At 36.8% G+C, this 25,101-nt stretch overlaps 1 protein-coding gene and 1 long non-coding RNA gene across 5 annotated transcripts in view; one reads left to right on the top strand and one right to left on the bottom strand.

The window, feature by feature from the left end:
* MEE13 (myosin heavy chain-like protein) overlaps positions 1 to 25,101 on the top strand; it is a 50,716-nt gene that overhangs the window by 5,042 nt on the left and 20,573 nt on the right. For all 4 annotated transcript variants that reach the window (XM_077377719.1, XM_077377721.1, XM_077377720.1 and 1 more), the window contains 4 exons: positions 1,865 to 1,948; positions 2,059 to 2,120; positions 9,092 to 9,194; positions 15,760 to 15,909. In XM_077377719.1, the coding sequence (XP_077233834.1) occupies positions 1,865 to 1,948; positions 2,059 to 2,120; positions 9,092 to 9,194; positions 15,760 to 15,909 (399 nt within the window). The remainder of the gene's footprint in view (positions 1 to 1,864; positions 1,949 to 2,058; positions 2,121 to 9,091; positions 9,195 to 15,759; positions 15,910 to 25,101) is intronic.
* On the bottom strand, positions 2,894 to 6,801 carry LOC143875742 (uncharacterized). Its single transcript, XR_013250182.1, has 4 exons — positions 6,508 to 6,801; positions 5,957 to 6,061; positions 5,697 to 5,753; positions 2,894 to 3,162 (listed from the first exon to the last, which is right to left on the bottom strand). It is a non-coding gene; the product is annotated as an uncharacterized LOC143875742 (long non-coding RNA).

The following is a 25,101-nucleotide window of genomic DNA, read 5'->3' as shown; positions in this document are numbered from 1 at the left end:
ATCCTTTCACCTTCTTCATAAAATTTTTCTAAAGGGTTCATTAGCCGACCACAACTAGTTTGGGACAAAGGTTTAGTTGAGTTGAGTTGAGTAATGATTATTAATCAATAATTTTATATGTAACTACACGTATGGGCATGTCCTCATTTCTAGATTTTTAGGGGTTGCCATGTCGGACACCTCGTATCGGTGTCGACATTCGATACACGAATCTGTGTCCACAGATCATAACTAAAAAGTTTCTTACTACATTTCTTTATTTTGGTAATCATGATTCTTTATCTTTTGCTTGAGCATGGATTCATATTAATAGTTGACCATATAAAATAAATTAAAATAAGTGCCACAAAATAGAGGCAATCATATGTCTTATGCACAAGAAAAGATGTTTCACATGTTCGGTAAAAAACTCTATACAGGTCAACCAAATGACTCCATGTTGATCCAGGTATGAGCCTGCTGGAGAGAGTACAAGAAAGGTGTTCAAAGAGATGAGAAATGGTGAGGGAAGATCGAGTAGAGGAGCTTAAACAAAAAGAAGGATTAGATTTAGGGATTTAGGTTTGTGAGGTGGCAAAGTGGTGGAGTTGGCTTTACAAGGTAATGAAGGAAAGAAATGTATTTTTTTGGGATTTTAGGTTTTGAGATCTACGAAGGTAAGAAGTAGATTTGGAAACCAGTGAAGGAGATCTTTGAGTTTTGAGCCACTAGGGAATAGGGTTTGGGTTTTTGGATTGGCAAAGGTGAGGTTTAGTGTTTTGGGATTGGTGAAGAGTAGGTTTGAGGTACAGGATTCTTGTGGGATAGGAATGAAGCTTGGAGGGAGATACAATTAGGGTTGATTTGGAGAATAAGAAAAATGAGGAGTTTCAAAGGGAAGAAAGACAAGTATGATTTTGTGTAGAAAAGCTTACTTCCTGAATGAAGAGCAATAGAATCACTTGGAGACAAAACCTTGATTTGGTACCTTGTAGAGAAGATGACGTCAATGATGATGGATCAAGTTAAGAAGTAGAGAGAAGAGAAGAAGAGTGATTAAGAGAGAGACCCTACAGTGGGTGGTTTTCTTTTCATTGATAAGACATGTACATTACCACACATACATCAATTATATGTAAAATACTTATATGCTCTTGTGGGACCCGATCCCGCTAGGGGGGTTGGGCTCGCCTCCCTCTCTTGGTCTCTCGTACCCACGCGAATGGCGTGTGCCTTTTTATTATTAGTATAAGTCATTTTTCAACGAACTTGGGATCGCTAAAGCAATCCGAATTTCACGCAAAATAGAATAATCAGAGTCGCCACCTAGGTAAGAGACCTAGGACCCATAAGTGATACTGCAATGATCTGCGATCCCAGAAGTCTAGATTTGTTACCTGATTACGAGAATAGAAGGTATGGCGGAATACCACCATATGCACCATTCTTGCCCGATAATTCGGTCTTCAATTCCAAAGATTAACTTATTTAAATTTCTTTTAAAAGGCTCATTTAAACTCTCTTAATGTGATCTATGTGACATGCATCATAACATCTAATCTCGATGTGGTTCCTAGATGCGTCTTTTGATTCTCTTAAATTGGTTAGATTCGATCTATGTGAAAGTTCTCATAAAATCTAATTTCATGGAAAATCCTAAGTGATTTAATCAATTTAATTTAGAGTTTGAAAAAGTTCTCATAAAATCCTAAGGTATGGCTTCTTTCAGTTATCTCTTTGTATTTTAGTTGATTTCATGCAAGTTTGTAAATACTGGGGAAACAATTTTTTTAGTAGTTCTAAATTTTAATCAATGCTTGCTCTAGCCTCCAGCAGAATAGTCTATCATTAGTTTTTTGGGTTCTCACTTGTAGTGTTGTTGCAGAACATGGAAGCTGAAAAGCAGCTTAAATTCTTTCAAGGATGTGTAGCTTCTGCATTTGCTGAACGGGATCACTCGTTAATGGAGGTTAACATGAGTCCTAATAACTGAGTCACATTGTTCATGCATGAATCTTTATATTTACTTGTGTTCATTTGTTTGCTGAAAGGTTTTAGCTGCTGCATGGCTTGTAACAGGCAGAGAAGGCTAAGGAACAAGAGGAATGTATGTCAAACAAAGTAAATGATTTTCAAAATAGGTACTGTCAACTTTAAACTCTTTTATAATCATTATCTCTCTCCCTTATGTTGTTCAAAAAGCATAGATAGACTTACTAACTTTAAACTCTTTTAAATTTCGGTTTTGTTAGCCATGGAAACAGAAGCATTTCGGTTTGGGTAAGAAAACCTGTAAAATCATGGGCACCTATGATAACAAGCAAATGATAGAATCTTAAGATGAAACTTCAGGAAGCGCCAGAATAAGCACAAATACATAGAAACCATCACATAAGTCAGACAACCATCCGTAATGGTTTGACAACATCAAACACTTAGTGACATGCATGCGTTGTCGCACATTTCTGATAATTCTGTACATACCATATTTCACATGCAATTCATATAAATATTTACTAGTAAAAAACTCCGTGCGATGCACGGGCCGACAAAAACTGTACGGACTACGTCATAGGTTGATCCAAACCGTCCATGTGATGGGACACAACATAAATAGGTTGTGCCCCAAAAATCATTTCCATAGGCTGATCCTAGCCCTCCAATCTATAGCAATTTTCATACTTCCTCTTAAATCGGATGGTTAAGATCACCCTATAGATTTTTTATTAAAAAACCATAAAGCAGGAGGGTAAGATTGAAATTATGTGGCTTTAATGGGTGCCTTTGCTAAAAAGCATAAAGGAGAGGGTAGGATTGAAAATATGTGAGTTGAATGGGTGCATTTGTTAAAAGTGATGTGTAATTCTCATAGAATTTGTAGAAAGTGATATTTAATATGGGCCAATTGGGAATATCTTGTAAAACGAAAGAATATATCTCTGGGCACCATCTTTAGAATCTATATAAAGGCGGCATACAAAACATAAGCACTGAACAAGATGATACCGGTATGCAGCTGCATGCAGGAAGATACGGAGGGTAGCCCATAGTGTATCTTTCGACTGTGACAACATTTTTGTGCTACATTCACTGCCTAGAATGAATTCTCTTCTAGGATGATGTGCATCAGATACATCAAATCATTTGCTTTCTTCCCAAATTCAGTTAATCCCAAAACCCATTCTGCATAAGACAACAATATGCCATATGAGTTAGAGCAAACCACCAAATTTTCAGGGACAAAAAGAAACTCAGCATTAGTTTTCAATTACTACAGGGCTTACTTCATATGGTCCTTAAGGGGCTGTTTGGATAAGTGGTATGTAGAATCTACATTTTAGTTTGAAAGACGTGTAAAATTCTGGATTTTATCTATATGCCAAGATGAAAAATCCGGATTTTATGATAGCCCTCCCTAGGCCATAGCAAATGAATAATGTTACAATGTATCATAAAATTGTCCATTTGAGTTTTATGAAGTTACGAAGCTTAGTGAGCTAGATGGCGATTATTCATATCAACCAAAGTATTGATACAGTTGAGTGAGCATAAACCATACAACATATGAGGAAAATAGATAATTTGTGGGGTGCATTGTGAATAGAAAAAGTAGAAAAGTGGCCCGAGGGAAGGAAAATCACAATCCCGTAGACTAAATCCAAGAGAAAGAGCTCTCCAGAAACTTGTAACTTGCAAATATTGGTCTCTATTTTCTTGGTATCTTATGCTTTTTTTGATAGGTATGCTAGGATCGAACCTGTAACCTCGAGGTTGAGATACAAAGCTTCAACCATTGAGCTACAGGCCCACCCCCCTTGCTATCTTAAATGCTACGGTTGAAACAATTCAAAACCTCGATCCACTTACTTGGTAGTTAGCCTAGAGTTCCAAAAAACACATAATTCAAAATGTAAAATAAAACATATTGAATCAGGGAAAAAAAACAACAGCCTCCCTCTCTAAAACTGACTCAAAGAGATAAGACATGATGGCTATACAAAACAGATATCAGAAGGGGTTAGTGGGTTTATCTTCTCTTTGCCTAAGGAAGATGGAAGGTTACACAAAGATTACATGATAGTGTTTACATTAGTGAAGGGCAGACATAGACCTCAAACTTGATGGGTCAATTTCATCACATCCATGCCCCAATGTGCAGTTGCAAACAAAGTAGGTCTCGTGAAAGAAAAATCAAAAAGCTTTCTTGGAAGAAAGAAATTACAAAAGAAAAGCCTCGCAAATTTAAAGCCATACTCAACTCAACTCAACTCAACTTTAAAGCCATATTTATCTATAAAAAAGGAGGAATATTTTTTTTTTTAGCATTTCCAAGATGTTGACTACTTTTTGAAAAAGATCAAGGTATTGTAGAAAGAACTTGAAGAATATCTTAAAGCTAAAGTACATGTAATTTTCCAAGATAATGCCCAAGCAGCACTTTTAGTGGTTGGACTGCAGTACACGACTAAAACACCAATATTTCAATCCATATATACTAAGAAAATATAACTGGAAACCGTAATTCAGCAGGGTTACAAAAATGATGCAATTGGAACTTGTAATTTAGCAAGGATTGTGTTAAAGATAGTGATCTAATGGGAAGTACCTTCAATGTGAGAAGATGCCCATTGGCCTGTAACTCTGAGCAGAATATGCATCCCGTGCCAAACATCCCCATTAGGTTAAACATGGGATTGCTATCCTTGTGCCGAGCATCCCCATTAGGGTAAACATGGGATTGCTATCCTTGTGCCGAGCATCACCATTAGGGTGGTCCCCGCCATGTCTCCCGTATGATATTGAACCATGGCAAGATACCTGAAAATTGAGTACACCATGGAGAAACATAAGTTTCAGCCAACCAAAAAAAAACATAAGTTTCGATGTCAAGATAGTATAAACAGTTTGTTCAATCGATAAAATCCTTTCCCGCTCTAGAATTTGTCCTGATCAAGTGAGGCATCCAAATAACTAATTGCAGTCCATATAAGAGAAACCCAGTACTGTTACGTAGCATAAAAGCATTGAAAAAAGGCATCCAAATGAATGATGGAAAGATAAGAAGTTACAAATAAGAAGAGAATAGAAGCTTTGGCTCCATGGCATAGCTACTGTATAGCGAAAATGAGTTTTTTCCCAAGGTAAATAATGATACACAATAAAAATTTCCATAACAATAGTAATGTAATTTGGAATATAAGATTCTTTGCCCACAAAATAGGTGTATTTGAAGCCATTTGATTAACTAACATAGCAACCATGTAGCTCAAAAATTCCACACCAACAGTAATGTAATTTCGAATATAAGATTCTTTGCCCACAAAATAGGTGTATTTGAAGCCATTTGATTAACTAACATAGCAACCATGTAGCTCAAAAATTCCACACCAACAGTAATGTAATTTCGAATATAAGATTCTTTGCCCACAAAATAGGTGTATTTGAAGCCATTTGATTAACTAACATAGCAACCATGTAGCTCAAAAATTCCACACCAACAGTAATGTAATTTCGAATATAAGATTCTTTGCCCACAAAATAGGTGTATTTGAAGCCATTTGATTAAAAAACCTAGAAGCCCTTGACGAACATAAAACAGGAACTCCAAAAATTTGACATTGAAAGGTTTCATGAATACTGCTCTCAAGAGATGCAACCTGTGAAAAAGAAAGTATAAATTATAATGTTTTGGTATTGCTATCTGGTTTTGACCTTACTTGATTCCATGGATTGACAGCCTTGTCTCAGATGGTTATAAATAAGAGGCAGTGAACCTATGGAAAAGAAAAAGTAAGACATACTTCTTAGCACTTTAATTGACAACCAATTCTAAGCTAAATAGAGTAAAACCCACAATTCTCAACTCAATGGCATTTTTTCAACATTCACTAAAGCATGGACCATTTACCACTTTGTTGCATAGTGGAAGGAAATAAAGTTGCTTAAATTCAATGGGAATGGAAGTAGAGCCTCAAACCTGTGAGCAATGTCTTGCGGCCAGCAGAGCATGGAAAGGAAGGTGTTTAATTTTCTGCATCTCTTTTCTTGCAGGCCACTTTTACTAAGAGAAATTTGTTCACTTCTGTTGCATGTGAAGAAGCTGGATACATTAGTTTATTTTGTCTGACTGGAAAAAAGAACAGAGTAAAAAAAGAGATAATTCTCTTATAGACACGGTAAAAAAAACAAAGGAACAGATCCATACAGAGCTTAGAACATTGACGTAGACATAAAGAACTTATATTGGGAAACTTCAACTAAAAAAGGCTATGCTGATGTAGAACAAAATAAAAAATCAAAACCAAATAGCAGTCTAAAAAGATAGAAAGAATATAAATTGTTCTATCAAACATGAAACATGTAACAAAAATATAAGATAATTCTAACAGACACCGGAAAAAAAAAGGTAACTTGGATTCAACAAACTCCAGTGACATAAAAGTAATTGGATTTGCCATAGGCATTCACTAACAACAGATTATGATAAAATAAAAGGTACAAAAGGATGGGCAGAAGAAATTTCACTACCTGAAGATATTTTTTGATGTTTTTCCCCTTTGCCTAGAAAGGCAAGGAAATCAAGTAAATCAAGCAAAAGATTTGTAGGGGTAAGAGGCTTTGAGAGCCCTGAAGCAGATACGGGCTAATCTCCGTTCGGTAAATCCAACGAAAATCCTAAAACTAAATCACAGGAAAACCCTAAAACCTGCACTTACGGCCAGACCCAAGCGAGGGTTGACATCGACGATGATTATGAAGGCCTTGAACTGGCTTTAGAGAAAGAGAGAGGGAAACGTTAGATTCCGGAGAGAGAGAGAGGATAAGGATGCGATTTGGTAACTTCAACCTGGTGAAAATTTGGTCGACACAATGCCAAAAAAAAATCTCCAAAAAAATCTCTGACATAAGACACGCGACAGGGAGGGAGGGAGGGAGGGAGAGAGAGAGAGAGAGGGAGGGAGGAACGTATTGCCCTTTCATATTAGAAAGAGATAGTAACAGCGATGCATAAAAATATCTCTGACCATGCAGAGAGAGAGGACACGTATCAGCTGGATAGATAAGAGTAACAGGAATGCATTAAAATATCTGACCATGGAGAGACAGAGAGGGAGAGAGAGGATTAGACGATATTACCCTTGTATATCAAGAGAAACATGGATGAGATATGTATAACATTAAGGGGCTAAAAAGTAAAAAAATCAAACGTGGGCGTGTAAATCTGATAGATTTTACAAACAAATCAAAAAATTCTCTAATTTCTCTTCTGCTATAATATATATAGATACATAATATATGCATTATATTTCACATGCGATTCATATAGATATAATTATGCGTTACATATAGTATATCACTAAAACACTTACGATTTTGGTTTCAGTATGCGTTTCAGTGGGGATGGAAACAGAAATATTTCGGTCGTTTCATCTTGGTTTCGGTGGAAATTAAAACCATGGTAGAAATTATGGTTTCAAATTGGAGAACTTACTACTTCTAGATCTCAAGCAAAATCCAAAATGGCTCTGATACCATTTTAAACTTCATGATAGATCGCCTACACACTTAATTCACATGGGAATATAATTTATGGAGGACTTGTTACTCTAACCCTGCATCCTATATCTTTTTATATAAGTGAATTTTCAAAAGTACATAAAGTGTCACTATTTCCATCCTAAGGTGGCCCTATATCTTACTAATGTAAATAAACTTAAGAATTAACTAAAAGTGTTGCACCAAATTATTAATATGAATATACTACAGTAACTTAACTCTTTAAGAAGGGCCTAATGTATGAAATGGCTACTTCTGTGCATTCCAAAATCAACTTTAATACCCCGCTGAATGAAATATACAAATCAAACAAATAAGTGAAATTATAGCGGGAAATGACCTAAATATATTTACACACACATAGGCTTTGTATTCCTTTCCCTTCATTCTCGATGACCTTTTGTATCAGATGACTGTAATGGGATGGACTACACCAGATTGTCATTCTTATCTCTTTAATAAATCTGGTTGGGGTCCTACCAAACCCTAGCTTGCCCTCCTAAAAAAGTTAAATTACGTACCTGATTGTAGATTGCACCCACTGTACCTGATCTACACAAGTTTTGAGCAAAATATCTGAGTAATAAAATTTTGGATCTGTGAACCTATGGGCATAAACTTTGCACTAATTAACATATTAGCACCGACTTTGGACTATTGTGATTATTTCAAAGTTTGATGAAACTGTCTAGGCATGAACATGTATGTGTCATGGTAATCTTGAGTTACCCAAGCTTTAGGTCCCAGGACATGGTTTTGCGAATTCGCCTAATTCTGGTTCGAGATTAATGCCCATTTGGAGGAGTCTAATTTTATCTTGTTTGGAGAGATGTTTCTGTTTTTTCTGTTTGTTCGTTTAGTTTGTACTCAACTCAACTCAACTCAACTAAGCCTTTGTCCCAAACTAGTTGGAGTCGGCTAATGAATCCTTTTGGTTATATACCTGGTTTTAAATTTCGACCGAAATCCGAAATTTCGGATTTCGGTCAACACCGACACCGAAAAGTTCCGAAACCGAAATAGCACAAAATTTCGGTCGAAATTTTGTTAATTTAGGCAATTTCAGCGAAATTTGTTAAAAAATATTAATTTTTTATTCTTTTACAAAGTTTCGATCTAAACCACCCTCGAAATTTCGGTAATTTCGGTCGAAATTTCAACCCAAAAAAACGGTGTGTCGAGCGCGTGTACCAAATTTCGACAGAAATTTCTGGATTTCGGCTGAAATTTCGGTTTCGGATAAGTCCGAAATTTTAGCCGAAACCGAAATTTAAAACCATGGTTATATATTAGTTTTATTTCTTGTTGGATATTTTTCATATTTTTTGCCTGTTAAAAAGTTAAGCCAGTGATAAACAATCTTGTGAGTTTGGTTCAATGCACTGAATACTGATAGATATTCGTCTAAAAAAGTGTTTAACATCGTGGTCAACTTTCTGATTTGGTTAGTCATCTACCTTTGAATGACATACTGAATTTGTTTCATTTTATCATTAGACGATGCTGTTTTTTTTATTTTTTATTTTTGACATGCAATTGTCTTGGTTTATATCAGGGTAGCGGAGCTTACATCAGAGTGCCTTGAAGAAAAGGAGCTCAGGACAGCTCTGCAGATTGAAGTAATGAAATTAAAAGAACAACAGGAAATCTATGAGAAGGTAAATTCCTAAACCATTATTTTCATCATTTAGAATCCAAGGATTAGGGATCCCTTCCAATTTAGTTGCCATTATGCTCCTTCCTTCAGACTATTGGAGGTTCCGGCTTTTTTCTTCTTCCATTACTTCACCAATATTTAATTGTTTGATTGTTACAAACTTTTAGACTTCTGCTGGATCATAGTGCATTGTTGAAGAACAGTCTACTAAGAATACATTACCTGAATGTCTAGTCTAATAATAGTACGTTACCTGAATGAATAAGTAAATATTCCGATAACATACAAAATCTTGTTCAATTTTTTGATGCACTAAGAAACAAATTTGTTGCAAGTTGATTATGTCAATATATGAGCAAATAAGATTGCCCTTTGAGGGAAAGGTCTCATATAAAGCTGTCAATGGGCCAGGCTGCCTGTCGTCAGGGTTTCATCCCCAACCCTTTTCAGACAGGCTTTGTTTGTAAGAATAGATCTGATGTCTTACCCTGTTCTATTTTCACGCTCATCCAATTGAAGGGCTGGGCCTCAGCCTAAGTCTTTAAGCCCAATGGTTCATATTATTGTCAATGTGTAGAAGTTATGAAGATGGAAAGGAGAAGAGAAAAAAACTCACCACACCTGAGCTAGGGCTTGATGGTTGAATCTCCTATTCCTCACGAAGTGATATCTCATGAAGTGCCTTTTCCTCGTCACAAAGCATCAATAAGAATCCTTGTAACTGCTGAACCAAGCTCTGATTCCTTGCCAATTTGCAGAACTTATAAAATGTATAAGAGGGAAAAGAAAAGAAGAGAGGAAGAACAAAGTAAAACTCACAAACTTGGGGAGTATTTGGAGTACGGCCCCATGAAAAGTTAATGTAATATGAAGGGTTTTTTTGGTGTGTGTGTGCGTGCGCGTGTATCTGTGTCTGTGTCTTTTTGTGTGCCTGTCTGTGTCAGTTCAGTGTGTGTGTGTGTGTGTGTGTGTGTGTGTGTGTGTGAAATAAGTAATATGAACATACATATTGCGCTTTCGGTATATACATATTACAAGTATATTGAAAATATCACTCGAATGGATAGGAAAGTTTAAAGAATGGTTTTCTTGAACAAGTATCTAGTTGATTATGAGGGCTTAGTCTTGCAAAGCTATCATGGGACAGGCCGGGCTTAGGCTTGCAAAATGGTTCAAAGTAAGTTCTTTCCTAAGTATTTCTTACTCATCATTGAGCAGAGCTTGTGCCTAAGAAACCTCTTGTGGACCAAGTTCAATGAGACCATTACCTACCCTTTGACCATGGTATCTAACGTTGGTTGACGTATGTCTGTTTTAGCAACGTATGTCAACATCGGTCCTCGCTGACACGAAATCCTCAAGAAGTGATTTTGTTACAATATGTCGATTGATATGCTGGTCATGTCTGTAGCATGCCAGTGTTATTTCAGTCATGTTGACCAAAACAATATGATGGCAGTATATATTTTACAATTTACATGATTTCAGTTGACACATTGGCATTTTGGTTGAGGTACCTAAAAAACATGGTTCTTCAGACTTCAGATATTCATTTTGTTTCGGTTTTCTTTTATTCTTTCTACAATTAACATGCATTAATGTTACATTTCATGGATTTAATCCTTTAAAAATAGGGGAGATTATGTTTTAAAAAAAAATTACCATTTCAAAATAAAAAATTATGTTTTCAAAAAAAAAAAGTTATGAAATATGCAAGTTAGGACCTACTTTTTTTATATGCGAGTTATTCTTGCCCGATCTACCAATTGACGGAGTCATTTTTTTCGTTTCAAAAATTATTTATTTTATTTAAAAAATCTTTTAAAATAGACTGAATAATTATTTTTATGAAAATATTATAAAATAATAAATAATATTTAAAATAAAAAACAATGTATGAGGAAATTTTATAAATAGTGTAATTCATACTACTGTAATATTATTTACTATGTTTTATGATGTTATAACTGTTTTTTTTTATATTTTTTACTATTCCAGATACACGAGACAACACTTGTCACTTGATGTTTGATGTTGTTAAAGTGTTAAACCATTATGTATGGTTGTATTGCTTATGTGATGCTTTCTAAGTGCGTATTTGTGCTTATTCTAGCATTTTCTAAAGTTTCATCTTAAATTTCCATCATTTTCATATGTTTCTAATGCAGGAGCATCCCCTTAGAGTGTTTACATCGGTCTTTCATTGCTCTTTAGTTTAGGAATTTTCTTATTTGATTAGTGGTTAATATCTTTTTGTGCTCTTTCGTCCTTGTTAGTCCTTCACTAATAGCTCAGGGGTAGTTTAGGAAAGATGAATTTTAATGGCCTCTATAAAAGCCAATCGGCTCATTTGCAGCGGGACTTTTTTTTGGGAAAAATTGGAGAACAGTTAGATCTGAGTTTTTCTACCGGGAGTTCCTGCATCCTAGCTGAGGGAGAAGGAAGCTTCGACCAAGCAATTACAGTGTGTAGGAGTGTCCGATCCATTCATCTCCTTGCTTGTAGTTTGTTTGAATCCTTGTTGCAAACAAGGAATTTATGAATATTGCAGAAATTTGGTAAGCTCTTTTTGTCCCCACGAATGGAGCATAACTACTGGATTTCTACTCTACCTCTGAATGCTGTTGGAATTTCTTACATATAGTGATCAATAAAGCATGGCCTTATTAGGTTTTGTGATCGTTCTTCTTTTGACTGTAATTTCTTTGAGGTAAATGCATTAAAAAAGAAGTTAGGGCTTCTGATATGATTTCTTTAAAAAAAAAAAAAACATTTTCACATTTCTTTTGAAACTGATCCGGGTCAAGCTGAATATCGGCACCGAGAAAGAAGAGTGGGGTGGAGGAGTCTCCTAATAGCCCATCGTAGTCACTTCAGGGGCTGATTTTGGAGAATACCAAATGACCTTACTGTAGGATTAATGGAAGTTGCATGCTCAAGTGGACCCCATTTATAGTACTGGATCGTATTTGGTTAAGCAATTAAATCCCACATGAAAGAGAGACCAGTAGAAGCTTGTTTGAAAGGCCTTTGATCAAATTTCCTACTTGTCCTCTAGACCGAGTTTCAGCCCTCCATCTATTTGATGAATTTCCTCAATGAGCTAAGAGTCTATTAACAGACTCAACAGAGAACAAACTGTTCCCTATACCATTGTTGGGAAGTAGAGCTGATATAGCCTACATCAGTTTCCATATACTTTTGCAATTTTACAGGATTTCCACCAAAATATCCGATTGAAATTGACATGTTCCCATTTCCGTGGAAACCAACATCCATATTGGAACTGACGTTTAAAACCTTGAGAAGTGTTGTTTGCTGCTGTGTGATCATTTTACATCTTTGTTTTGGTAAAAGTTGCTCCTGTTTTGGGATTTTTATTTTTTTTTGGAATTTGTGCGTGTTTTCTTAGAGTTCCAACTTTCTAATTTCTTGCCTGATATTGGAGGATACTCCCCAACTAGTTTGGGACAAAGGATTAGTTGAGTTGAGTATATTGGAGGATACTCCCAAAAAAGGCTTTAGAGGTTTATTTTTGGACGATTGTAGTTGGGGGAACACAAGTCTGACTAGCTATGGGGAGTCTTTAATAAGAGTGATGGTTGACTAGCTTTGGAGATTGGTCTGCATTGTTTGGTTCTTCACTTCTTCTACAGTTACATATGATGATCGTTAGTGGTGATTCTCTCAATTTTAGCATTATGATTTAGATTTGTTTTGATGCTTCACAGCAGTTTCCAAAGCTTTTGCAATTTTTTTCTAACATCCGTTCGTATGTTTCTTGGATCTAAGGCTGTTCATGTTCATCGGGAAATAAGGGGAGGGAGGGATGAGTGGGATATTCGCAAGTTATGTTTGTGGCTCTGGAGCTTGGAAGTCCAACTTTCCCACCGTTGAGAGTTTTAACTAAGGCATTAGATTTAGGACAAGGGGGATGGTGGAGGGTGAGGTTTTGACATGATTGTTAGTTGGGTGCCTGCTTGTTGTCCATATCCTTCGTGAGCCTTTATTGGATTGGAAGTGACAAAAAAACAAGAATGTCTGGCCCCTATGAGGAGAGGGGGGGGGGGGGGGGGGGTGTAGTGTGTTAGTTTGGGACTTTGGGGTCAGTATTATTTATAAACCTCAAAGATTCAAAGTTTGATTGCTTGATTAACCTTCTTTGCTTTCTTGCAATTTGCTTTCCCTCAGCTTTTAGTGGACCCTGATTGTGGAGGAGTGTTCTCTGTTAGATCCTTCTTCAGGTGGTTTTTTGATTCCAGGCCTCTTTTCTCTTGAAGGAAGGTTTGGTTGGCCCCTGTACTAGCTAAAATTCAAGTTTTTTGTTTGACTGTCATGCTACCAAAATAAAAATAAAAATCAATTGTTGATAAGCTAAAGAGGTGTCACTTCCATATGGCAAACGGTTGCACCATGTGAAAGGAAGAGGAGTTGGTCGACCACTTTTTCATTCACTGCCCCGTCCATCATTTGGGACCAGGTATTTGGCTGGTTTGATGTCATCTGGATGAAACCGGTGATGGTTAGGGGCCTTATGGAGTGTTGTAGTATTGGCCACCCTGGGACCTTGGGTAATATTTTATGGGCTTTTTCCGTGATGTGGGAAATTTGGCTTTTTCCGTGATGTGGGAAATTTGGATGCAAAGGAATGCTGACACATTCGAGTACATGTTTGGAAGATCAAGTTTGTTGTGGCGAGTTGGGCCGTGAATAGGAAGGAATTTTGGGGCTATTCATTGGATATGGTCCTTAGGAATTGGCATGACATTTTGGTGGGGAGGGTGCATAAGATGAGACCAAGGCTAAAGGAGTTCCTTCTCCCTTTAACTTTACCAAGTTCAACTTTGATGATTTCTCTCTAGCGTACCTTGGACCAGCTACAATTGGTGGAGATTTGTTCAATGGCAAAAAGGCAACATTCTGTAATCATCCTCTGGTCTGATTGGTCATGCTGATTCCTCAGAGGTGGAGGATTGGACCCCTTCTGTATTTTTGTTGGATGGATGGATATTCGAGGTGGATGGAGATTCATCAAAGTGATCTCGTAGACCCAAGAGGGCAACCCAAGACCGTGAGGTTTGCCATATTCATTTGATGAGGTTTTTGACTTTTGTTGGGGGAGGGAGATTGTTTTTTCACATGTGGAGAAGTGGCAATGACATCTGTTCAAAAAACAAAAAAAGAGTGGCAATGACTCTTTTTTCCTCACTTTTCGAGCAGTGCTAATGACCTTGGTGACAAGCTTTCCACTTCTGGCTTGTCTAGGCTGCAATTATATACCGGGTATTTACTGCCCAATGATATTTCTTTGTAATCTGTTTTTGTCTGTTACCCTAAAAAAACATTCATTTGGAAGATAAATTTCTTTTGTGGTGTAGTTATGTTTCATAGGTTGATTTGGAGGTGTGCCCATTGTAATTAATGTGGTTCTAAGAAATTCTACATTGGGGTGAGAAAAAATATTGAAACTCTCACTATTAACAAGTGTTTCACTTCAAAGTTCTATGCATTTGGTAATTAAAGTTCTATCCTTTTTCTAATGCTTTGTCATGGATTCTTCCTAGACTCCACTGATTCCTAGGTTTTGTTAATTTTGGCTTCTTCCAATCGAGATATTGTTAGAACTTATAACTGATTCTTACTGGCATCGGGATTCTTCTCTTGGCTGTTTTGCATGCACGATTATTACAAGTCAATGTTAGGATTTTTATATTTATTAGAAAGACGTGGTTTCTTTGAGTAGTGGTGGTCAATTGAGGTTAAATTTTGATGGATCCATTATGGGAAATCCAGGCCCATTGCATTGGTGGGATACCTAGGGATGAATTTGGTGAAGTTATATGGGCGTTTACGAGTCTGATTGGAGTAGCGGATGCAAGTGAAGCAGAAGTACGCGCTGTTCAACAAGGAATCAAGTTATTATGGCATGAAGATCTAAATAGAGTAGCGGTGGAAGGGGACTCACTAAATGTAATAAGATGGCTTATCAGCTCCACTCTTATCCGTGGAGGTTTGCCCCATATTTTGACGAACAAGATAGGAGAATTGTCAATCTCCTTCCAACATGTTAGGCGATCGGCTAATGAGGTGGCTGACAAATTAGCAAGAGATGGGGTTTATAGGGCATCCATAGACTTATTTGACTTTCTTCCACCCTAAAGCTTCTTTTTTTGGCCTAGATGCAGGCTTCCTATTGTATTTTCTCTGTTGTTCTTCCTTCTTGTCTTCATAGATCTCCTCGGTCTCTTCTCTTTTAATAAAATTTCTTACCATTCAAAAAAAAAAAATCGTCTATTCTTTGAGTCATTTTTTTTGTCATTGAACTCAGTCTGATACTTGACTGTGCTTCTTATTTCTAATTTGGTAGTTACTTCAACTGTGTTTTCCCTTCCGTTCATATTATTTCCTCATCTCTGTCTCATATGTGCTGCAGTCATGCTAATATTTATGCCAAGTTGAATTGATTAGAACGGTTTTTATAATCTCTTAAAAACATGCACTATATTTTGTAGAAACTTCCGCTTATATGGTCTTTTTTTGTTTAATGCACTAATTTACATGTTCAGATTATTGATAAGTTCTATGAGATTAGACAAAGTGGTATTGGACGCTTGGACGATGGAAATAGGGAAGATAAATGCACGTGTCTTTTACAAGATCCTGCAGAAATGTGGAGTTTTGATGATCACAGTAAAACTTCCACCTCTAAATACATTGTAAGTATGAGAAACATAGTTTACACTTATTCGGTTATGATCCACTTAATTTTTATTAGTTTCATTTTATTTCGCTACAAGTAGGATCCAAAATGGTGTAGATAAATGCTTTTTCTGTTTTCCTGTTTTGAATTTGGATAGGATCCAGAATGGTGTAGATAAATGCTTTTTCTGTTTTCCTGTTTTGAATTTGGATTGGATCCAAAATGATGTAGATAAATGCTTTTTCTGATGTTTCAAAAGCTTATTTGTACTTATTCTTTTAGTTCTACAACCTTATTATCAACTTTTGTCATGAATGGTTTAAACCACCGTCTTTTTATATTTCATTCTAAGCAAACTTCTGCAGTAAAATAAACAAATTATCTGAGACTTGTCATTAACTTGCAAGCTACTAGACATTTTGTAAAAGTTTCTACAATATGACATATAAAGATATAAGAGGAGATGACAAAGAGAAGGGAAGAAAGAGGACCTCAAGCAGTTCGTTGGGTTTAGTATAATGTATACCTCAATAGATCAGACACAGTAAGATACAACCATAATTACTAGCCTTGTAAGAAACAAGTTACAAAATTTTCAAGACTGCCATTATTCAGGGAACAATTCACACGTCTTGTGTTTGCACGGTACTCAAAATGTGGATGTTACTTGTTATTTATAACACACCCCCTCAAGTTGTACTATGTCTATGAACATTTCCAGCTTGTCAGATAGATGAATATGAAGATCACTTGTGACCTTTTAGTGAAAATATCTGCTACCTGGTCTTTACTTGGAACAAAAAATGGATCTATCTTACTCCTTTTTATTCTCTCTTTGACAAAGTAGAAGTCAATTTTGCTTTGTTTTGTTCTGGTATGAATCACTGGATTTTGTGATAGTTTATTTGCACTTTGATCATTGCAGTGCAACTTTACATTTCCTCTTGAGCATGTTTTTAAATTTCTGTTGAAATATTTCGATTTCGGCTGCTATCGCAACAAAATCTACTTGGATTCGAAAAAATACCAGATTTCGCCCTAAATTTCGGAATTTTGTTACTGATTCGGTCGAAATATGCGAAACATGCAACTTTTCACATAAAAAAGCAAAGTTAGTGTCGAAATGCCAACATTTGACATTTCGACAGAAACCTTGACAAAAATCAAATCCACTCGCAGAAAAGAGAAGAATAATGGGATTCTTTTAAGATATTTCTATAAAAAAGATAAAAAATAAAAAAAACCAGTGGTGAAGAATCTTACCTAGATTTCGTACCAAAATCTGTCCATGGTTTTACAAGATTTCGACCGAAATTTAGAACCAAAATGTTTCCGTTTCGCTGATGACAGAAACCGAAACCGAAATTTAAAACCTTCCTCTTGCGAGCATACGTATCTCTTGATGTGCCTTAACCAGTTCATCTCTGCTGTAGTAGATGCGATGACTATAATATGTTTTTGCACAAGACCCTGCAAAAATGCGCTACTTCTTACTGCTCCATGAAACCAAGTGATCATTCAATATACCAGTCCCGAATAATTGAACTTCTAGTTTCATGATCTCTTGCCCAGTCTGCATATGAGGATCTAATCAATTTCACTTCTTTCTTTTTGACCTGGTCTATATAATAGAGCATGAGTCAAGGTTCATTTTGAGATACTGATGCAGTGCAAAAGATTAACTCTCAAAAGAGGGAAGGGGAATTCAGCTTCCTGCGAAATTGGGGCATGCTCTTTTGTTTCATTGGGTTTTATGTTAAGTTGTTTAGATAAGTGATAGGACCCACTTTCTTTTATATCATATAATTCTAAGTTAAGTTAGTTATATGATTGAGCCCATGTCTTTTGATTTTCTCTTAAGTAGGTGAGGTCCATTGGGTGTTAAGTTTAAATACCAATGTAAGCCCACTTCTGGGGCAGTTTATGAGCTGAATGAGAAGAAGAGTTACTATTTTTGAGTTTTTTGCTGTTTTCTTTTAGGGTTTTGGAGGACAGGCTTCTAGGATTGAAGATTCTTCTTACTTGATTGTTCCTAGGCTTTGGAGAACTAACCTATGACTGTAATCAAGCTAGGACGGGTCTTCGTTTATCTATTTTTGTACGTGAATTTACTATTATCTATACAAATGTTAGTGAATGTAATGGTTTTGTTGAAAATGTGGAGTTAGTTGTTCAAAAATTATTGGACAAACAATACTTTCTGACATTTTAGGACTCTTGGTATTGTATTTGTCCTTGGAAATACAAACCGGTCTTCAAATAAAAAAAATACAGCAGTAATTCAGTTCCAACAATATAAAAGTTACAGCTGTTATTGGTCCTCGATTTTGCGAGCTTTGGATCGGATTGTTCGTCTTCGATTAGTATCTGATTGTTTTACTCTTGACACCTGATGATTCTTTTAGTGACGTGTGCATAAACTGACATGATTCATTGCATACGTAATATTAGTCTGTGCACAAGTTGAGTTTTAGGATTTGCAAGTGGAGAACTGGTTTTTGGGTTGACAAAGATGAGGAATAGGATCTAGGGTTTCCAAATGAAAATACGGGATATTCAAATGGTGGTAGTGGGATTAGGTTTTTGAAATTTAGGATTTCTTTAAAGGATGAAATTAAGATTTGTTACCAAAATTCCAGGTGCAACAAATCCTACAGTGGAGAAACTAATAAATCAATGGTTAAGAGACGAGAGAATCAAAAGATTGTACTAATCCTATAGCGCCATAGCGGAGGGGAGGACCAAAACAACAACAATAATAATGGTGATGGTAACAATAATTTTGTGTAGGTTGAACCCAACCACACAACTTTGTGCTTTAAAAAAAATAATAAGTTGAATATTAAGCTGTAATAGTTACAACTAATACCATTCAAAAAAAAAAAAAGTTCCAACTAGTACCATTAGGCCATCCTAGATGAGCTCTATCTTATTAAGTCTGCTCATAAAACAATTACACCGAACTTCAATATAACTCAAATGGAAACTAACTATTAACATCATTACCCAAGTTCTTGGAGAGGAGGCAGTGATCATAGTACTTGGACTAAAACCATGATAAAATTGTACCCTGTATTGATGGAACTCGGCCCCTGGCCCCATATACTGGCCCATTGATGTCCCGTTGGAACCATAAATGGGTGTAGGGATGCGTATCAATTGAGATCAGTTTCATTGCATTGTAATCCATTAGAGTATTTTCTTTGATGTTGACGAAAGGTCAGGTCCTTCGTAATAACTACAACTAATGCCATTAGTGCCATCTTAGATAAAACAATTACACCGAACTTCAGCATAACTCAAATATAAACTATCTGTGAAACAACCAATGACTACAAAAGCTTAAGCTGTTAGAATTGGTGTCATTTAATCATTTATACTTCAACACTCCCCCTCACGTGTGGCCCTCTTATTTGGGGGGTTGGCCTTACACATGGACTTTTTAATATAAGGAGTTGTGAGTCTTTGTAACGACCCAGATTTTTGGACACATTTTTTTTTTTTTGGTATCCAAAAGTCTGAATCGCTACCACAAGATAAAAGACAAAAATAACTAACATATATTCAAAAACTCAAATAAAATTGATTTCGAATCAAGTCCATTCCTTTAAAATTAAAACTTTAACTAATTTTTTTAATGTCATCAAATAATTTGGCCAACAACTGAAATAAAACAACTGAAATAAAATAAAATAAAATAAAGGTTGATTGCCCAAAGTTCTTGAAACAAAGAAATCAACTACTACTTTGGGGTACGACGAACTCGTCATTCCTCAAAACTCTACGAACTTTTCCCATCCTTTGCTGCTTTATTATGTTTCTTCATTTGCGAAAGCTCATTCTTCCTCTCCTACAAAATCTGTAGGGGAAACAGAGTTAGAGCAAGCTCATCTAGCAGCTCACAAAATTAGAGTAAACAATAAGAGATTGAATTTACAATAGAAATTCTTATGAATCATGAACTAGCATTTCAAGACAGTAATATATAGAAAGATGAGAACAGTAATATGACTGAACAATGTAAAAGAGAATGCCTCATCTAGGGGTGCAACTCGGGCGGGCTCAACCCGAACCCGGTGGGTTCAACCGGGAAAAAACTCGGGTTGGGTTGAGTTCAAGTCGGGTTCGGGTTGGATTTTCTCAACCCGGGTTGAGTTCTGGTTCGGGTTCGGGTTCGGGTTGAGGGCTTGGGCAACCCGACTCGAGTTCAACCCGAAATTTTTAATAATTTTTTAAGTTTTTAGCTTAAAATCTCGGGTTGGGTCGGGTTCGGGTTGGCAAAAAGGGTTGTTTGGGTCGGGTTCGGGTTCGGGTTGAGGGTCGGGTTGGCCTCAACCCGAACCCGACCCGCCCGAGTTGCATCCCTAGCCTCATCCACGTGCATATATGTGTGTGCAACAAATGTCGTGAGGCGGCTACCCCCAAGGTCATACGTCATTTCACACCCCTTTTCTTTTTCTCAATTTCTTTTCCAGTTCATTATACCGGCTGTCAACTTTTACCACAAGGGAGCCCCTACGACTTGCCTATGGGTAGGGCTCTCTTTAGGATTTTTCATCAGGATCACAGTTATCTGCCCATCTGCTTCGGGATTTTTCCTTGGCAATATGTATTGCCAACCCAATGTCACGCTCTTCTCGGGCTTGGCTTTTGACATCTCGTCCAAGGTTGGCCCCTTTGCCTCCCCCCGTTCCTAAGTGCTATGCACACAACATGTAATGTAAATCATACCTACCTCTTCTCTTTTTGTCATGAGAGGAATTAATTTGCACCGGTCAATGGTTAGCCATACATTTTCCACATGGTATTTTCAACAGTTATTTGAGATAGAATACTACAAATCAACTCAACCAAGCCTTTGTCTCAAACTAGTTGGGGTCGGCTAATGAATCCTCTAGAAAATTTCATGAAGAAGGTGAAAGGATCTACCTGGCTCAAATTGACTAAGTCTAATCCTGACACTAGTTGGGTTCGTCTACATGGATCATTTTCTTCCACTCTCTCCTATCCAAGGTCATGTTCTCTGCTATGTGTTCCTAGCCCTCAAGTCTTTCCTCACTGTTTCTACTTGACACAAGTCACTTCTTCTCACTGGAGCATCCAAAGGCCTACATTTGGATATGCCCAAACCATCTTAAGTGGTGCTCTCTCATCTTCTCCTCAATTGGTGCCACCCCCACCTTTTTACGGATGTGATTTTTAATTCGATCTAAACTTGTGTGGTAACACATCCATCTAAGCATTCGCATCTCTGCTACACTCATCTTATGCACATGGTGCTTCTTGGTGGCCCAACATTCTTAGCCGTACTATAAGAATATTCTTGGTTTTGAGATAGAATATCAATCAATATATTTAACGGTTCTATAAGAATATGTCTAAACAGGAGGCACAAACATCATTATTATAATGAAACCATGCTGTAATATCAAAACTTTTATTCAAACTGACAAATTTTAGATTTCACTAATTCTTGGATGATTTTCATTAACAAGAGGATGTGCTTATATAGAGCAGCTACATGATAAACATAGAAATAAATCAAGGCAACTGGAAAGAGATAAGTGTAGAATATTCTAATCTAACCTAATTACTAATCCAATCCAGTTGCCTAATCTTGCTAAGTTACCCCTTCTAACCAAATTGCCCAATCTATCTCCAAGATGATCCAACAGTGAGATCCTAACCCAATCCAACCGTTGGATGCCACATATTAACAGAAACCATTATTGTAAGAGTAAGCTATCACTTGCCTTGGTGTTTTGAATGCGAAAAGAGATGAAAGTCTCTAAATATCAATCATGGGAATCAACCTTTAATTATTACATAGCCATGGTGTTATTTAGGCTACCTCAACACCATCGTTCCATCTAAGTTATTTAGGATTTATTATTATCTTCAAGTTTCTATTCGTTCTCTTTTCGTTATATACTTTTAGGATTACATAAGGATTACTTCTAAGATGACTCCTCATTCATACATATAACTAAAATGCAAAGAGTCTTTCTGCATAATCCGACTTGATTAAAACATCATCTCACACTATCCAAGACGCACCAAATGTTATTGTTGGAAGAAATAGCAAATCTAATCTTTATCTATCTTTCTAAAGGCTAGATTTTCTAGAAAACAAATTGCCTAGTCCATCCATGTTACACGCATGGACTGATTTCTACAAAACAGTTGTTTTATGGCTTAAATTTCACACATATAAACTGATTTATCTTCAACCATATTATTAATAGGGCTGCAACAGGTTCGGGTTGGGTCGGGTTTTTCAAAACCCTAGCCCAACCCTGGATCCCATTATCTTGGCCCTGACCCGCCCTGACCTTGAGTCAAGGCCGGAAAACCTCAACCCATTACCCACCCTACAGGGTATTGTGCTGGCCCTGATTGGCCCTGATTGGGCAGGACCGGGCCGGGCCGGCCCTAATTGACCCTAGTGCAAATACCTGTTAAGAGTGCCAAAAAATAAAGCAACAACTTATCATATGGAACAAAATGATCATTAAACAGAGAAAGGGAACAAAATAAGACAATATGCATTCAACAACATGACGGGCAACAGAGACAATTAATAATAATAATCTAAAGAAACATCAATCCAAGATAATAGAAAACATTAGCAAAAGAAACATGCACAGATGGTTCAATTCTATAATAGAAAACTCAGGGTCGGGCCGGGTCACGGTACCCAAGGCATTAACCCAAAACCTGCCCGACCTGAGTCAGGGTCTAAAAAAATGAACCCTGACCCGCCCTCAGGGTTAGAAAATCCAGCCCTGACCCTGTTCGGGCTCAGGGCGGGTCAGGGCGGACAGGGCCAAACTTGCACCCCTAATATTATATATATCATAAAGATTACATCTAAGGTACTGATTTTCGGAAAAACACATTCATTGGTGGCCAAAAGATCACATGCATGGGCTGTTTTTGTTTAAAACAGTGGCTTATCATTTATATTTCACATATATGAATGGATTTCGCAAGAAACATCATCCTAGTTCCTATAATTCACACGAATAGTGCTGATTTTGTGAAAACAGTTGGTCTATAGCATATATATTATATGTACACAAATCTGATTTTCGAAAACAGATTTTATTCATGAAATAGATCATCAGTATGTGCTGATTTCCATGAAAAACAGCCGCCTAGGGCTAATAAACTACATGAATACACAACTCTTTTCAAGAAAACAATCATCTAGTGATTGATTATATAGCATGTGCATGATGTAAATCTTGGAAAAACAGTACATATAATACCTTTATTAAATACATATAGAATCTGGTTTCAAGAAACAGATTTTCTTTATGATAAAACTCATATACTCATGCTTAGTGAAAAATATCCACTTATGTCTTGATTAAACTACATGCATGGATGATTTCGCAAAAACAGTCCTTTAAGATTCAAATGACCACACGCATGGTTGATTTTACACAAGAAAAATATTTTGTACATATTTTACATAACATAGCATAGATGGCTTTTGAGAAAAGAAATCTTTTTCACATAGAAACTCAAGAACATGAATCTTTATTTGTACAAGAACATCGATTGAAACCCAAATTCGAAAGAAAGCAACCTAAAACCCTAATTCGAAAGAGCTTTAGGCAAACAAGATCAATCGCACATCGATCACAAGTAAAAACACAAAGTTGAAAATTTTAGGCACTTACTCGAATGCGATTTTAGGGTTGGAGATCAATCCTTCTTCTTTTCCTTTTCTTTCTTTCTTTTCTTTTCTTTTCTCTTCTCTTATCTTTTTCTTCTCTTATCTGCCTCTCTCTCTCTCTCTCTCCATTTTTGGGCGTGCACATGAAAAAAAGGAAGGAGGCACGGCCGCGAATATAAACCAACACTTGGCAGAATTACACTAGTTCTTGGCTTAGAAGAAGGAATCATGCCTCATGGGTGCTGCTTCCGCCCCGAACCGCGATTTAGTGCTCCTAAGGAACAACCAAGGAGCTTGTCAAACCCTATTGATGATGCCGTTCCCTCTACACCACATGCTTCTATTACTCCATCAGTCCCATAATCACCAACTTCCTTGTATCAACCTCCTCCAACTCTTCAAAGTACTTCATTGGAGCAAGCACAAAGTCGTATTCAGAAGGCACTCGGAAAGAGGGCATGGAAATGAAGATGGTTAGAAATTACAACTTTTTGATGTACTTAAATTTTTGGTATACACCCTATCCATGGAAGGGCCTTCCAAATGAATGTGGGGCCACATGTGTTTGCTATAGCTCAGATAAGCTTATCTGAGCTATGGCTCAGGAACACGTTCCTCTCTCTCTCTCTCTCTCTATATATATATATATATATATATATATATATATATATATATATATATAATGGTTAGAAATTACTATTTTTGATGTACTTTAATTTTGAAAGACAGAAAATATTACATAAATGCTCCCATGGAGCTCCCAACCATACTCCTCTAGACCCCATGCTTCCCTGCCGCTGCCGCTGCCCCCACACCCGAACCCACATCTGCTTCGTGCTTCTAAGGTTCTTGGAGAGGGCCATTCTACTTAAACATAAGGGCCATCGTGATGGGCCTTATATTAATAATTACATCCAATGCCATTAGGGCCATCCTAGATGAAGGAATTACACAGAACTTCACTATAACTGAAATATACTATCTAATTCTTGGCAGCATTACACTAGTTCTTGGAGAGGGCCTTTCTACTTAAACATAAATATAAGGTATCTAACTCTTATCAGCATTACCCAAGTTCTTGAAGAGGAGTCGATCATCATAATGTGGTCTAAAACCCTGATAGATATTTCTCTGGACTGTTGGACCTGGGCGCCCATTGTATTGTTTGGGCCATTGAAGCCCCACCGAAGCTGTAAATAGGTGTAAGTATGCCCACCCACCAATCCACACCAGTTTCATTGCTTGCTGAGCCATTACAGTATTCATCTTTGATGTCGCCGAAAGGTCGCGTGCTTAGTAGCTTTTAATCTAGACCTGATGCATGCCTTTTTTCTAATTTTTAGTTATAAAAAACTGGAAAGATTGCCATTCAAAAAAAAAAAAAACTGGAAAGATCCCTGGTTCTTTACAAAAAACTGGAAAGCCTGACTGTAATAGCAGCTATTGGTGGGCTTTTAAATTTTAATATTCAGCTGCATTAACAAGAGAGGTAAAGACACCTTTGTTATATTTCTTGTGGTCAAT

Source organism: Tasmannia lanceolata, unplaced genomic scaffold, assembly GCF_043159265.1.
Source record: "Tasmannia lanceolata isolate RefF3 unplaced genomic scaffold, GAP_Taslan_0.1 ptg000004l, whole genome shotgun sequence".
Taxonomy (NCBI): Eukaryota; Viridiplantae; Streptophyta; class Magnoliopsida; order Canellales; family Winteraceae; genus Tasmannia; species Tasmannia lanceolata.
The sequence above is the reverse complement of the archived record's forward strand: the minus strand, read 5'-3'. Positions and strand labels throughout refer to the sequence as shown.